The 16,711-nt window shown below is 39.5% G+C and overlaps 1 protein-coding gene across 1 annotated transcript in view; it reads left to right on the top strand.

Moving 5' to 3' along the window:
• The first annotated feature begins 2,472 nt into the window (after nt 1–2,472).
• LOC117087559 (ankyrin repeat domain-containing protein 62-like) overlaps nt 2,473–16,711 on the top strand; it is a 39,586-nt gene continuing 25,347 nt past the window's right edge. The window contains exon 1 of the mRNA XM_033217899.1: nt 2,473–2,527. Within this exon, the coding sequence (XP_033073790.1) occupies nt 2,502–2,527 (26 nt within the window). The 5' untranslated portion in view covers nt 2,473–2,501. The remainder of the gene's footprint in view (nt 2,528–16,711) is intronic.

The raw sequence follows: 16,711 nt of genomic DNA, 5'->3' as shown, positions 1-16,711 counted from the left end.
TAATATCTTTCCTTTTCATTTCTACTCTGGGTCCTTGGAATATGTTTCCCAGTCACCTTCTGATTTTTATTTTAAAAGTGAAAATGAAAATGCTGTGAAAATAATAACAAACCAGACACTGTATATATTTTTAACACAGACCAGGAGAATTTTTATAATGACCCAGAAAGTACAAAAGCGAGGAACCCAGAAGTGGTTATCACTGAAATAAAAGAAGACCAGAGTGTTACAGGCACATGATGAAAAAAATAACCAAAATAACACTAATTGCAAATAGGACATCAGAAATACGCTGCCTCAGTTTAGTGATCCAAAAGTCTTTTAGATTTGTGGCTTACCTCCTCCAGAGAAATGGAGCATGTGAGTAAACAAAAAGGTATGGTGCTTCTCTTGTTAACAGACGTTTATAATAATACAAAACCAATACAGAACTTGTTCCAGAAACCATTATATCATAATTGCAGTGCAAATAACTATAAAAGAATAGAATTTGGATTAGAAAATGTGCATTCCTCTCCACCACACAGTGACAGAGTGCCAAAAGTACATCTGGAAGAACAGTTACAGCACAATATACAAAGACTGAAGAATGAATAGGCATATTAAAACTAGAGTTCCTGACTTTGAAGAAAGAAAAAGTTCAACTGAGAAAGACTTAGAGGACCACTTGCTACTACCTGGTTTTTTTCTCTTGATCACTTATCTGGTGCATTCTACTTTTTACTTATGAAAAGCTCTTGTGTAAAATGGGGCTACTAAATACATAATTGTGTGTGGAAATAGATTATTTTTCTATGTAAATGATAGAAGCTCAGGAGAACATTCTACAGTCTTTGTTTCTTAATCAACCAAGTCTATCTATCAATTTTCCAAGGGGCAGAGGGACAGGGAAACACATCTATTCATATGCCATGGATATGGATACTTGTGAACTAGGGTAAGCATACAGGAAATTGCTTAAACAATGTAATGAGCTCTAGGATCTAATTTTTCCCTATTGAAGATGAATTGCACTTACTTAATAAAGTTGGAAATCAATGGGAAAGAAGCAGTGACATAAAAATCTATCTCTCCTTGAGAGTTGGAACAAATATTTATACTCAGAGGAATCAGTATATTGTATGTTGTGCTTTCAGGTGTGCAAGTTGATTCATTTCACTCAATATGTTGGGGCTTATAATTTCATTATGACCACCTTAAATATGTTTGAAAACAAATGTATATAGATATATCTATTTTTTAATTACCACTTTTACATGTTTCTGTCAAATCAGATTATAATGTGATTTTATTTAATAGAGTATACGTTTTTGGATGTATAACTTTATCATACAAGTACCATAGATTCTCAGCCAAAATTTAGTTTTTGACTCCAAAGTAGAAACTGATGTCTGTACATCGAGTTTTAAAGAAAGACAAAAATCTGTGTGATACCCAACTTTAAAAGTAAAAGTAGACGAGGCCTCTCAGCACCTGCTGAGGCAGTAAGTTACTTTCCCAGAGTGATACTTTGAATTCTTGTGATTTAATTTGATGAATGTATCAGGTAATTTATCTGACTCAGCATTACGAAATAGCATTATTGGTTTTTGTACCATAAAATGCTAGGAAATGCCACTTTAGGAGCTTTGGATGAGTCATTTAATCTTTTTTGATAACAGGGCTAAAGTAGATAATTACACTGTCTGTTCTCCAGCTATAAAATGTCATGGTTAGTGAATGTGAAATTTGGAAAGCATCTCATTTTCCAGAACTCTACTAGCACCTCAGCAGTTTCACTCTGCTGCTTCTGTGGTTTCGAATTTTGGTTCCTGTATTTCAGCAGGCACCTTCACAGTTTTGAAGTCCTAGGATCTGAATGAAAAAAGAAAGATAAAAGACAGTGGGGAAAGCTTACCCCAGAGAGGGAAAAGCTTCCTTTCTGTTCCTGAAGCCCCACAACGTCACATCCTCTAAATCTGGCCATTCAGTGTAAACTCCTGGAGGTAAAGATAGAAGAGGACAGATTTCATGGCTTTGTCCTTTTATTTCTCTGCTTCTGCTCATCACAAGAGGGTGAAATTTACATTAGACAGCAAAGAGTGGATGGAAACAACAGCACAAATTTGGAACGGACCCTTTTTGAAAGTTTGGAAAATTGTGTTGTATCACTCAAACAGAAATAAATCAGACTTTATATGACTTTCAAAGGAAAAATCACACTATAACTTACATTAATAATTATGGATAAATGAAAGCAAGCAGAAGGTATTTTAATGACTTATGACAGACTGAAGTTATAAAATGAATGAAGACAAAATGTTCTTTCTGTTGGTTAAAATAATGACAGTTATTCTCAGTATCAAACTTTCATTGCAGCTTGCAGAAAAAATGAGAAAGTGCAGAAATAAGAAAATGGAAGTGGCAAGAAACCTACATGCTGATAACAGTGACAATGATGATGATGATGATGAATTAATTTAGAAAGAAGAGGCAGAAAACCTGATAATCATCAGTTTCCCATGCAGAAGAGTGAAGAGTATAATAGGTAAGCTTATAGCAATATTTGATAGTAGATTATTGTTATTATACTATCAAATGAATTCTAATTTCAGGTAATATGCATGGTTAATGATTTATACTTTCACTAGGGATATTCTGTCTTATGTGGTAATCAGAAAAACAAATTAACAAGCAATTAGATACAGTTTTTCAAAGCATATTGGTATTTTATTAAAAATAACTAGTGTGGGCAAATGTGGGAAAAAAAAGTTCTCTCGTACACTTATTTGGTGAATCTTTATTGAAGGGTAATTTAGTAGTATATGTCAAAATTTCAAATATGTCATTCCTTTAACATATCAGCTTTACTTCTGAGACTGGATCCTGCAGGAAATATGACTTTACACATACACACAAGTTATGGACATTTTTACATGTTATATATAACATACAATAGGCCAACATATATATTCTGATATATGTATCTGTGTGTGTGTGTGTATGTTGCCCTACTGTATGTTATATATATACGTTGGCCTATTGTATGTTATATATATAGGCTACATGCATATAGACATACATACACACACATGCATATATGTCTTATGTATTTCTATGTGTGTGTTTGTAACATGTTTATAAAACATCTCAAGTATGACAAAAGTGTGTTAAGGATATTAATATATGTTACATGCTTACATATGTTAAGAATTTTCATTATAGCATTGTCATATCAAAAAACTGGAGATAGTCTAAAATCCCATTAATGAGGAAATAGGTAAATTGTCATACTCATTAAATAATGTAGTTTGAAACTTTCTTTTAAAAATGAGGTAGGAGCTATAGTATACTGATTATTTCATCAGTAAAATATATTTAAAACATTTAGTTTGATAACACATCTTAAGTAAATTTTGTTAGATTATCATATTGTAATTTCTTGTTTTTTGAGATGGAGAATCTCTCTGTTGCCCAGGCGGGAGTGGTGCAGTGGTCAATCTCGGCTCACTGCAAACTCCGCCTCCAGGTTCATGCCATTCTTCCACCTCAGCCTCCCAAGTAGCTGGGACTACAGGCATCTGCCACCATGCCCAGCTAATTTTTTGTATTTTTAGTAGAGATGGGTTTCACCATGTTAGCCAGGATAGTCTCGATCTCCTGACCTCGTGATCTGCCCGCCTCAGCCTCCCAAAGTGCTGGGATTACAGGCGTGAGCCACTGTGCCCAGCCTGTAATTTCTTAATACTTGTAATATCTATTGAGTTGCAAAAGGAAACTACATGCTACCTTGGCACTTTACGTTACCCACAAAATTGCTAGTTATGTCATTTGCTTTTTTGTTCTCAATGCATGAGTGCTTGCAGGGGCCATTGAAAATAATATGCTGAGAATAGATGGGGCTCAAGGACAGTGTCTCTAGCTAGTTGCACTTTCAATGAACTCCAGTAGTCAAGGATACTATCTCTAGTTGAACTTTTGGTGAACTCTAGTAGGCGCCAAGAAGGCAGACAAAATAGGAAAGAACTTAGAAACAAAGAGCTGAGCAGTGGGTTATATCTGGGTGCAGAAAGTTTGTTTTGTATTATGTCATTTTTGCTGACGTGGGATTTATGGGGTATAAATAAAGTGAGGCGGAGGCTTAGGCGCGGCCGCCATGTTCTCTGTTTGTCTTGTCTTTTGTGTCTGTGTCTGTTCATTCTCCACTACCCCCGGCACGGGCCCCAACAAGTGGCGCAGCGAGCAGGGTGCACAGGGTGAGTAGTGGGGAACAAGAAGGGGAACCCCCTAGGAGCGGGTAAAACCCGGGAATTAATTAAGGGGACCTTCTTAAGCTTTCATTATGGGGAATTCCAGTTCCTGGCCTCGGAATATGTAAGATTATTACAAGGGCTTCTACTTTCTATTGGGGTTGATGTAAAAGAGAGAACTTTGCGGAAATTGTTTGCTCATGTGGAACAACATTGCTCTTGGTTTCAATATCAAACTGAAGTACAATTAAATAAGCGAGAATGGCAACAGGTTGTTAAAATCCTTCGTCAAGCGCATCAGCGCGGCGATGTAATGTCAGCGTCTTTGTGGGCCCTTTGTGCCACTATTACTCAGGCTTTGGAGCTCTTAGAGACAGACTCTGAAAAGGAAGAAGGCAGGGATGAGGGGTCTTTGAAGTCTCCGCTAGCCGTTTCTCCTCCTTTAGATAATTCTGTAACTGAAGGAGAAGGTCCTTTGCGTGATAATGTGTCTCATGAAAGGAATCAGAAATTCAAAAGGAGCTTCAGCCGGTTGTTCAATTGTTACAACAAATTTTACAATTGCAGTTATCTCCCCTCAGCCTTCTCCTCCACCCACTCCTGTTTTTACTTTTCCCGTGGTTCATCCACCCCCATCAGTACCTAAGGCAGAAGAGGAGGACAGTTTTCCCCACCGCCACCGTCAGTGGAAATGCTGCCTCGTTCAGGCACAGTTTTTGCTGTTCCTGCTTCTACTGCCAAAGCTGTAATTAAGGTATTGGATTCTCAAGAGGATGAGGATCCTTTACAATTGTTCCCCATTATTAGGCAACCTTTTGGTCCTAATGACCAATTTCTCAAGGGGGTATAAATGTACAGTATAATGTTCTTCAATTTAAGTTTCTTAAAGAATGAAGAAGCAGCTATTGCTAATTATGGCCCTCAATCTCCTTTTGTCATGGGGCTTTTAGATTCTTTTCATCTGAAAATTGTTTTTGCCTCTTGATTGGGAGACTTTGGGGAAGGCTGTTTTGGATCGCTCTCAATGGCTTCAGCTACGCAGTTGGTGGCTGGAAGATGCCAGAGAGCAGGCTCGCCGTAATGCCGCTAGAAATCCTCCAGGGCCAACAGAGGAGCAATTAACAGGCACTGGTCAATTTGCTACCGTAGAGGCTCAATCTGGACTTGAGGACATAGCATTATCGCAAGTTAAAGCACTTTTTTTAAAGGCTTGATGTAAAGTAGAACCATTAGGAAAAACTGCCTTGTCTTTTGTCAAGATTTTACAGGGCGCAAATGAACCTTATCCTGATTTTGTGGCTCGGCTTCAAGATGCTGTAATAAAGACTGTGGGTAGTGGGGCTGCCGGTCAAATTCTGGTAACCACGTTAGCTTTTGAGAATGCAAATCAGGAATGTCAGAGGCTGTTGCGTCCTTTAAAAGCTGCTGGAAACTTACAAATAGAAGATTTTATTAGAGCCTGTGCAGGAGTGGGAGGGGCTGCTTACAACGCTCAGTTGTTTGCTGGAGCTTTATCTAAGGCATTCATGGGAAAAAGGGAGTTTGCTTCCAATGTGGAAAGACGGTCATTTTAAAAAGGAGTGCCGTAAGTTTTCTAATAGGAGTGACTCCTCTAAAGTAGAAATTAAAAAGCTTCCTACTGAGCCCTGTCGTCGTTGCGGCAGAGGACGACATTGGACTAATGAATGTCACTCTAAGGTAGATAAAAACGGTAACTCTCTCATTTCTAAATCGGGAAACTTGCAGAGGGGCCCTTCAGCTTGGGGCCCCACAACAATACAAGCCCTTTTCAATTGCAATTTCCAGTCAGCTCAGGGGTTCAGCATCAGCAAACAGTCAGCCAATGTTAACCCCAATTTTCAGTAGCTCAGCTTTTCTCTGCTACTTCCGGTAGCGCCGCTGCTGATGTGGCGATTTTACAACTGTTGAACTTACCCCAGAAATGGGAGTTGTTAAATTAGCACAGGTGTTTTTGGGCCATTACCTTCACATACTGTTGGATTGCTTATAGGACGAAGTAGTAGCATTTTACAAGGTTTACAAGTTCATTTGGGTGTTATAGATTCTGATTATAAAGGGGAAATTCAAATTATGGCCCAAGCTCATAAACCTATATCTCTGAAAAAGGGGCAGCGAATTGCACAACTCCTTGTATTGCCCTATTTTCAGTTTCCTTCACGGAAGCAAGAAAGAATGGAGGTTTTGGAAGCACAGGTAAACATATTTTTGGGAAACTTTAGTAACTCAACAAAAACCTTTGTTTCCCCTTGAAGTGGAAGGAAAAATTTTTCAGGGTTTGGTCGACACTGGAGCTGACGTTTCTATTATTGCCTCTGATCAATGGCCTTTACAGTGCCCTAAACGGCCTGTTGCTGTTTCTCTTACAGGATTAGGTTCTGCCTCTGAGGTGTATCAAAGTTCTCAATCCTTAAATTGCCGAGGGCCAGATGGTCAAATGGCCCAAGTTCAGTTTTATATTGTTCCTATTGCCCTAAATTTATGGGGGCGAGATTTATTGCAACAATTTGGAGCTTTTGTGTCTATTCTCATGTTTCTAATTCTGCCAAGAATATGATGTTCCGCATGGGCTACAATCCTCTTGAAAAATCTTTAAACATGTAGCCACTGTTCAACAGCCTCAAGCCCTTCCCTTGACATGGAAAACTAATATTCCTGTGTGGGTTGAGCAGTGGCCTTTAACATGTGAGAAGCTTGAGGCCTTGGAAAACTTGGTTCAGGAACAATTGTCCTTAGGTCATATAGAGCCTAATACTTCTCCATGGAATTCCCCTGTCTTTGTGTTAAAAAAATAAAATAAATAATAATAATATAATAATAAATAAAATAAAAATAAAAAATAAAATAAATAAATAATAAAAATAAAATAAATAAAATAAAATTAAAATAAAACAAAAACAAACAAATAAAAAATAAAAACGGTAATGGAGACTATTAACAGATCTTCGTGCTATCAATGCATGTATTCAACCCATGGGATCCTTGCAACCTGGCCTTCCTAACCCTTCTATGATTCCTCAAGATTGGTTGCTTATGGTTATAGATTTAAAAGATTTTTTTTTTCTATTCCTTTGGATCAAAACGATTGTGAACGTTTTGCCTTTTCTGTCCTGTTTTTAATAATTCTCAGCCACTTTCTCGATATCATGGAAGGTTTTGCCTCAAGGAATGTTAAACAGCCCCACCTTGTGTTAAGAGTTTGTTCATCGAGCTCTGGATCCTGTTCGAAAATGTCATCCTTCTGTTCTTTTATATCATTATATGGATGACATTCTTCTTGCTGCACCCACTAAAAAAGAGCAGCAAGATGCTTTTACATCCTTACAAACGCAACTTTCTTTATACTCACTTAATATTGCCCCAGAAAAAATTCAAATAAATTTTCCTATTCAATATTTAGGTTATACCTTGGGAGCGCAAAATATTCGGCCCCAAAAGATTCAAATTCAACGTGATCATTTAAAAACATTAAATGACTTTCAAAAGCTTTTAGGGGATATTAATTGCATGCGTCCTGTTTTGGAATACCAACGTATCAGTTACAACATCTTTTTTCTATTCTAGAAGGATACAGCTCACGTCATTTAACTCCTTTAGCTTTACAGGAACTCCAGCTTGTAGAGGAACAACTTCAAAAGGCCCATCTATATTATATCCTTCCCGACGTTCCCCTTTCCTTTTGCTTATTTCATACTTTACATTCTCCTACAGGTATGATTCATCAAACAAATCGGCCGTTAGAATGGATTTTTTTGTCCAACAAAACATCTAAACGTTTGGCTACTTATATGATCGTTTAGCTGAATTGATCATCAAAGGACGGCATCACTGTCGACAACTTTGGGGAGGAGACCCTTCCTTCATTATCTCTCAATTCACTCATAGTCAAATTACTTATCTTCTTGCTACTTCTGATTCTTGGCAAGTTGCTTGTGCCTCATTGTCGGACAATTTTCTACCCAATATCCTAAGTCTCCAATTTTTTCATTCTTCAGACAACATTCTGTATTGCCCTTTCACCATATCTTTATTTCCTGTTCAAGGCCCTACCTTTTTTACTGACGCTAGTAGTAATGGTAAAGCTGGATATTGGAGTGTTCATCAATCTCGAGTTACAGTTACCCTTACCCCTCAGTGCAACAGGGAGAACTGTTTGCTATTCTCATGGTCTTACTTGATTTCCCTTCCACCAGTTGTAACATTGTTAGTGATTCTCAATACGCCGTCTATGTTACTTCTTATATTTCTCAAGCCACTCTACCTCTTTGTGCTACTCTTCTCTTCAAAAACTCTTTTCTTTATTGTCTTCTACTTTGAGCCAGCGTCGAGCTCCTTTATTCATCACTCATCTTCGTTCTCATTCTCAACTTCCTGGACCGTTAGTTCATGGCAATACTCAGATTGATTCACTTTTAATCGGCCATCTACAGGCTGCAGAACAAGAACATGCTCTACATCATACTAATAGTTCTGGTCTTCAGCGACGATTTCATTTAACTCGTAAACAAGCTCGTTCTCTTATTCGAGCTTGTCCTTCTTGTGCTCCTTTGAGCATTCCATCTTTTCATCCCGGAGTTAATCCACGAGGTACTCAAGTTAATCAGATTTGGCAAATGGACGTCACACATGTCCCTTCTTTTGGATGATTAAAGTATGTTCATCATACTATTGACACTTTCTCTCATTTTCAATGGGCAACTCCTTTACCATCTGAAAAAGCTGATTCTGTTATTACTCATCTTTTGGCTTGTTTTGCCGTCATGGGCATTCCTCTAATACTTAAAACTGATAATGCTCCTGCCTATGTTTCTCGTAAATTACAAGTTTTTTTACAGCAATACAATATTCAACATCTCACTGGTATCCGGGCAACAGTCAAGGCCAGGCCATTATTGAGCGCGCAAATTTAACCTTGAAAACTCAACTGTTAAAACAAAAAGGGGGAAATGAGTCCCCCAGAAATCAGATTTTAAAGGTTTTGTTTGTTTATCTTAAATTTTTGAATCAATGGAGACAATTGCAGGACTCCGCTGCTGTAACTCATCTTTCCTCACCTCCTTCGACAATAGTCCCCGTCGATAATTTAAAGGTTTGGTATCCTAATGAAGAAGGTAAGTATGCACAGGGGCAAGTTCTAAAACAGGGACGGGGTTATGCTCTTATCCTTACAGGGAGTGGACCTGAGTGGTTTCCTACAAGGCGATTGAAACCCTGTTGAAAAAAACTGGACTCAGCATGCATCTCTTCCTTTGTTGGATGTGTCTCAGCGGAGGACTTATTTCCCTAGTGAGGCTTTGTATGAATATTGGACTTATATTCCCTTTCCACCTTGTATCAGGGAGTCGCCTGGGGGGAGGCGGAAGTTAAGGTTTTCACCAATGACACTACTTGGATGCCGTCCCCCTATATGGACAAGGACAACATAGAACGGGAAATGGGAATAATAAACAGCACATACCAATTTGGAGTGGAAGGACTTCCAATTTGCATGGGAAATAGTCCTCATTGTCCCAGGAAATCACATGAAGCTTGGGCTGTTCGCTATAATCATAGCCATGTGGCTGCCAATACTGTTATTATTGTAACTAGAAGTTTTCATTATAATCATACTGTATATATTAATGAGACTATTCCTAGTTCCTTACCTTTTTGTCCTATTCCAGAGGTTTCCCCTAATATTGAAGTATTGGAGTGGCAACATTGTCGGGGAATTAAGCCCCGGATTTATTAGAATATAATGGGTTGCAAGTAATTGATTGGAGTGTGCACGGTGATTTTCAAACAAAATTTAGTCACATACCTTTAAGATGGCACCGGGTAAATAAAAGTATTGTTGCTGACGGTAATGAAATTAGTATGGCGTGAAGGAGGCTTGTCGCCACCTATGCCTCATCTTAGATACTCTTTACAAGTACAAAGTCATCTTTGGAAGTTATTAGCTGCAGGTGATGCCATTAGTACTTTCGTGGGAATATGTCCCTTAATCTTTCTAACCCGAATAACCCTTTTCATATTCAATTACGGCGGAATGTCTCCCGATATATTATTGCTTGTGTCCGAAAGCCTTACCTATTGTTAGCAGGACATTTAACATGGGATAATGATACGGGATTGTTAATTGTAAAGATACGTGTACATTTTTGTCTTGCCTCAATCATTCTTGGTGGCGCAGTTTTACGGGGGATATTTATATCCTCAGGGCTCGTAAGGAAATTTGGCTACCTGTCAACCTTACGCGACCATGGGGGGCATCACCTCTTGAGACTTATATTTGGACTTCCCTTCAATGGACCCGTCGGGCTCTTGGACTTATAATTGCCTTGGTAATGAGCCTTGTTGCCATTGCCTCCACCGCGGCTGTGGCGGGGCTCGCGTTACATCAAGGCATACAAAATGCTGAATTTGTACAGCAATGGCATGAACAATCTCACCGGTTGTGGCTGCAACAATGAAACATTGACTCCCAACTTGCCGAAAGATTGGACAACGTGGAACAAGCTTTGACATGGCCTGGAGATCAGCTCACTGTCCTCAGTACTCGAGTAACATTGCAATGTGATTGGAATTCCACGCAATTTTGCGTAACACCTGTGCCTTTTAATGTTTCTCAGAATTGGACCAAAATCCGAAGATTAATAGGCCATAAAAATATTAGTTTGGACATCCAAGAACTCACTCAAAATATTTCTGTAGCATTTCAACAACAATTCATGTATTGTCCGGAGCAGCTATACTATGCAGGAGATGGGTCAACGCCTTGCTGCTCTTAATCCATGGACTCAGATGAAAACATGGATTTCTACAATCTCTGGAAGTATATTGCTTTGGGTGCTTGGATTGAGTCTATTTCTCCTAATAATCCGATGCTCCCTCCGTCGCATCCCAAAACAAAAGAAAAACCAGGAACAAGTATGGGCTGCCTTTCTAAGATTGAGGCAAAACAAAAAAAAAAGGGGGGAAATGCAGGGGCCATTGAAAATAATATGCTGAGAATAGATAGGGCTCAAGGACAGTGTCTCTAGCTAGTTGCACTTTCAATGAACTCCAGTAGTCAAGGATACTATCTCTAGTTGAACTTTAATGAACTCTAGTAGGCGCCAAGAAGGCAGACAAAATAAGAAAGAACTTAGAAACAAAGACTAAGCAGTGGGTTATATCTGGTGCAGAAAGTTTGTTTTGTATTATGTCATTTTTGCTGACGTGGGATTTATGGGTATAAATAAAGTGAGGCGGAGGCCTTAGGCGCGGCCGCCATGTTCTCTGTTTGTCTTCGTCTTTTGTGTCTGTGTCTGTTCATTCTCCACTACCCCCGGCACGGGCCCCAACAAGTGCTCAAATATTGAATCTCAGAATAATCTGAATATTCCCAGGGATGACATGGGGATCTGACTCCATGTAAATATTCAGCGCATTGGTAAAACTTGTTAAACTATATCAAGGATCTTTGATCTGCCGAGTCAGGAGTTGACCAGTTTTTTCCTGTAAAGAGCCAGATAGTAACTATTTTAGGCTTTCTGGACCAGAAGTTCTCTGACATCTTTCACAGACAATGAACGAATAGGTGGCACTGTGTTCCAAGAAAACTGTACTTACAAAAACAGGCAGTGGGCTGAATTTGGCTCACAAGTACTGATTTGCTGACTCCTGTGCCAAACCAGGGTGCTGCTAATGCAGTGAACCTCCTGTTTAGAGGCACTCTGAATGCCTGCCATTATCCTTTTAAAAGACATTTCAGCATGCACGGCACCATATTTGACCACAGTGACTTCCTATGATATAATTTACAAAAATTCCGTTGACAAAATAAGATTATTGAATTTTCATCTTTTTTCATCTCATAGAATTAATATTTTAATATGACAAACCATTTTGTATATTTGATGAGTGTAAAATATCTCAGAGTTGGGTGATTTTTTCAGGTAGGAAATACTGCCCTTTAGCCTTTCTGTGGTCTTTATTTATAAGCACGAGCAAAATGATACCAGCTTTATAATATAGAAATGTTCAAGGGGTTTCTAGTTCTATAATTTTATGATGTTATTTATTACCTTTGTCTGGCTTTTAAAATGCCATATATATGTAATTTTTAAAAACTATTAAGGTGTTAAAACACACCATGTAATTAATCCTTAATCATTATGAAAGGATTGAAAAATACAGTTTAACAAGAAGAAAATTAGATCATGCATGATAATGCCACGTGGGCATGATGTCCTTAAAATTAAACTGCTTGTACTCATGGACTCAAGTTTCCTTTCCATTCACTCTTGAACTCACTGCCATAATTTTCACTCTCACCACTCTCCAGAATTGTTATTCTCCATGTTGTCACTGATTTTTCACTGTAACACATCTAGATATAATTTTTTAGATCTCATTTTGTGTAACCTATCAACAATACTTTCACTTTCTTCACTGGCTCTCAGAATCTCACTCTCTGGCCTAGATTTTCCTCCTGACTTTCTAGTCCATCCATCTTAGCCTGTTTTGGTTACATCTCCTCGTCTTCTACCTTTCACAGATTAAAGTGACCCAGGGCTCAGTTCTTGAGCTTTTATCTTCTGACTTTTACCAGCTTGTATATGCTAATGATTTTCAAATTTATATCTCCAGCCCATTTCTCTCCTTAATTTCAGACCTGTATATCAGCCTGTCTACTTACATCTCTCCTTGATTAGCTATTAGGTATGTCAAATTTATCAGGTCCAAAATCTGGTTACTGATGTTCTTCCTCCTGCCTGCCCCTTATGTAGTCTTGTTGTTCATTAATAACAACTCTTGCAAATGCTCTGCCGAAAACCCTGGTGTCCTCTCTGACTCACACATTCTCTCTCTCTCCTCCCCGAGACCCCATCTCTGACACTCCACAGCTAAGATGTTGGCAGATCTCATCAGGTCTAACTTCACAATATATCCAGAAACCCAGCACATCTTTCATGTCCAAGCCACTCCACTATCATCTGATTGGCCATCTAGAGTAGTGTAATAGACTGCTAATAGGTCTTTCTGTTTCTCCATGTTTAATCCTCTTTTTGTCAATTCTTTACCCAGTGAACCTATTAAAACATGTCACATTATGTCACTCTTTTGGTTAAAAACTTCTAGTTGCCTCCCATTTCACTCAAAATATATGCCAAATTTTCTCCTAATACTCCAAAGGAACCACAGGATCAGACTTCTTATTTTCCTGACTTAGGCTTCTGCCTTTCTCCTCTTTCCAGTCTGCTGCAGCCACACGGAACTTCTTTCTATTTTGTGAACACACTCTGCATCCCTCTGTACTGGGCAGTTGACTCTGTATGGAGTGCTTTTGCCTTAGATATCCTCCTTGCTTACTCTTTCCATTTCTTCAGTTCTTTCCTTAAAAGCCACTCTCTCAGCAAGGTCTTATCTAGTCATCCTAATATTTTCGCCACCTTGCCCCTCTTGCACATGAACATTCCTTTTTCTGTTTCAGTTGTTCCTCTCTAACATACTATATATTTTGCTTCTGCTGTTAGTTGTTTTGTTTACTTGGCGCTTATGAGTAGGATTTTGTCGTCACTGTGTTTTTCATTGCCTAGGAAGGGACCTAGCATATAATAAGTAGCAACTCAATAAATGTTTACCGAATGAGTGAGTAGAGTTTATCCTGGTGTATGGTTTTAAACATTAATACTCACTTAAAATACAGTTTGACATGGGTTCATTCTGACAGTTTTACCTGGCAATTATATGCCCTTTTTGGATTCTTTGGACTCTTTTTAATGAGCTATACTCTCTGTATAAATGGTTTTCTAATTCGGGAGCACACCCCAATATTGTGGTCACTCAGCTTTTCTTTTTTTTTTTTTTTTTTGAGGCGGAGTCTTGCTCTGTCGCCCAGGCTGGAGTGCAGTCGCATCTCGGCTCACTGCAAGCTCCGCTCCCGGATTCACGCCATTCTCCTGCCTCAGCCTCCAATTGCTGGGACTACAGGCGCCCGCCATCTCGCCCTGCTAGTTTTTTGTATTTTTAGTAGAACGGGGTTTCACCATGTTAGCCAGGATGGTCTCGATCTCCTACTCGTGATCCGCCGGTCTCGGCCTCCCAAAGTGCTGGGATTACAGGCTTGAGCCAACCGCGCCCGGCCAGCTTTTCTATTAGAAATAGATACTTGCTAAAAATTCTATAAAATCATTCTATTTTCAACAAAATTCTATCTAATCAGAATAATGCTAATTTGAACAATATATAAGACATACGGGTATTTTAAAAGTGTTTTCTCCCTTTAAGTAATTTCACAGTTCTTTCAGGTTGTATGTAGCTCATGGTTTTTGAACTTAATTCAAGTGAAACATTAAAACTGTGGCACAATCCAACTGTGACCCCATGTCTAAGAGTCTTGCTTGCAGGCAGTGAGCTCCCCTTTTAGCGTAGCATTCAATTTAGTGTAGCATTCTTCTCTCATGTTTACTTTCATGTGTTTTACACTTTACCTTTCAAGTTCCCAAGAACACTGATGCCACTGCCTAATCCCTGTGCTCACATTCTATTCTCTATGTAGAATCCCTGTGCTCACATTCTATTCTCTATGTAGAATGGTTTTCTCCTACTCTTTCTGGTTTTGTTTTGTTTTTTGTTTGTGTGTTTGTTTGTTTGTTTTGGCCTGGTGAGCTCCTCTTGTCTTTTGCCTCTTCCATAAAGTCTTCCTCATGCTCAGATATAATTTTTTCTAGATCAGCTCTTACGTATTGCGTTGTGTCATAATTACCTGTTACCTGTTTTGCTTTTTTTTTCTGAGACAAAGTCTAGTTTTGTTGCCCAGGCTGTAGTGAACTGGCACTATCTCAGCTCACTGCAACCTCCACCTTTCAAGTTCAAGTGATCTTCATGCCTCAGCTTCCAAAGGATTATAAGCGTGTACAACCACGCCAACTAATTTTTGTATTTTTAATAGAATCAGGGTTTTTCCATGTTTGCCAGGCTTGCCTCAAGTGATCCACCTGCCTTGGTCACCCAAAGTGCTAGGATTACAGGTGTGAGCCATCATGCCCGGCCTGGTTACCTGTTTTTGTTTTGTTTGTTTGTTTTGTTTTTGAGATGGAGTCTTGCTCTGTCACCTAGGCTGGAGTGCAATGGTGCAATCTTGGCTCAGTGCAACCTCTGATTCAAGCAATTCTCCTGCCTCAGCCTCCCAAGTAGCTGGGATTACAGGCACTCGCCACCACGCCTGGCTAATTTTTTTTTTTTTTTTTTTAGTAGAGTCAAGATTTCACCATCTTGGCCAGGCTGGTCTTGAACTCCTGACCTCATGATCCACCCACCTTGGCCTCCCAAAATGCTGGGATTAGAGGCGTGAGCCACTGCGCTCGGCTGATTACCTTTTTTATTTAAAGCTGGGAATATACATTTCTTTGGATATGTTGGTAGTTCAAATTGGTTTTTGAATTAGTAAATAAATTGAGATGAAGAAGAGTATGAATTTCACAATAATTTTTTTATTCTTTGTAAGTAGAATTATTAGAAAACATTGGCTTTTTAATGGATTTTTTAAAGTAGTGATCATCCCTTGCATGTGAAGGAAGTAAAGAAAAATGAAAATTTAAAAAATACACCTCAAGGCCGGGCGCGGTGGCTCAAGCCTGTAATCCCAGCACTTTGGGAGGCCGAGGCGGGCGGATCACAAGGTCAGGAGATCGAGACCATCCTGGCTAACACGGTGAAACCCCGTCTCTACTAAAACATACAAAAAACTAGCTGGGCGAGGTGGCGGGCGCCTGTAGTCCCAGCTACTCGGGAGGCTGAGGCAGGAGAATGGCGTGAATCCGGGAGGCGGAGCTTGCAGTGAGCTGAGATCTGGCCAGTGCACTCCAGCTTGGGTGACAGAGCGAGACTCCGTCTCAAAAAAAAAAAAAAAACACCTCAAAAGAACCGGTCATTACACCAGTGTTTGAGAAGGCCAATGTACTTACTGCTTCTACCCAGTCTAGAAGACTGGCAGTCTTCTATAAAAGTAATGATAGCAGTTTTAGTGAAATGGTTAAGGATGAAGGAGGATAAAATCTCTAATTTTCTTATCTCCCTGTGAAGAATACTAGCAGTGATTACTTTATCTGGAAATAACTAGTGTAGACAGCCTAATCTAGAGGATAGTCAACTGTATCAATGCTGCTGGAAGACTGATTAAGATGATGATTAGGGCCGGGCGCGGTGGCTCAAGCCTGTAATCCCAGCACTTGGGAGGCCGAGACCGGCGGATCACGAGGTCAGGAATCGAGACCATCCTGCTAACATGGTGAAACCCCGTCTCTACTAAAAAATATAAAAATAGCCGGCGAGGTGGCGGGCGCCTGTAGTCCCAGCTACTCGGGAGGCTGAGGCAGGAGAATGCGTGAACCCGGGAGGCGGAGCTTGCAGTGAGCTGAGATCCGGCCACAGCACTCTAGCCTGGGCGACAGAGCGAGACTCCATCTCAAAAAAAAAAAAAAAAAAAGATGATGATT

This window comes from Trachypithecus francoisi, unplaced genomic scaffold, assembly GCF_009764315.1.
Source record: "Trachypithecus francoisi isolate TF-2019V2 unplaced genomic scaffold, Tfra_2.0 Contig00663, whole genome shotgun sequence".
In the NCBI taxonomy this organism is placed as follows: Eukaryota; Metazoa; Chordata; class Mammalia; order Primates; family Cercopithecidae; genus Trachypithecus; species Trachypithecus francoisi.
This window is presented reverse-complemented; position numbering and strand designations above follow the sequence as displayed.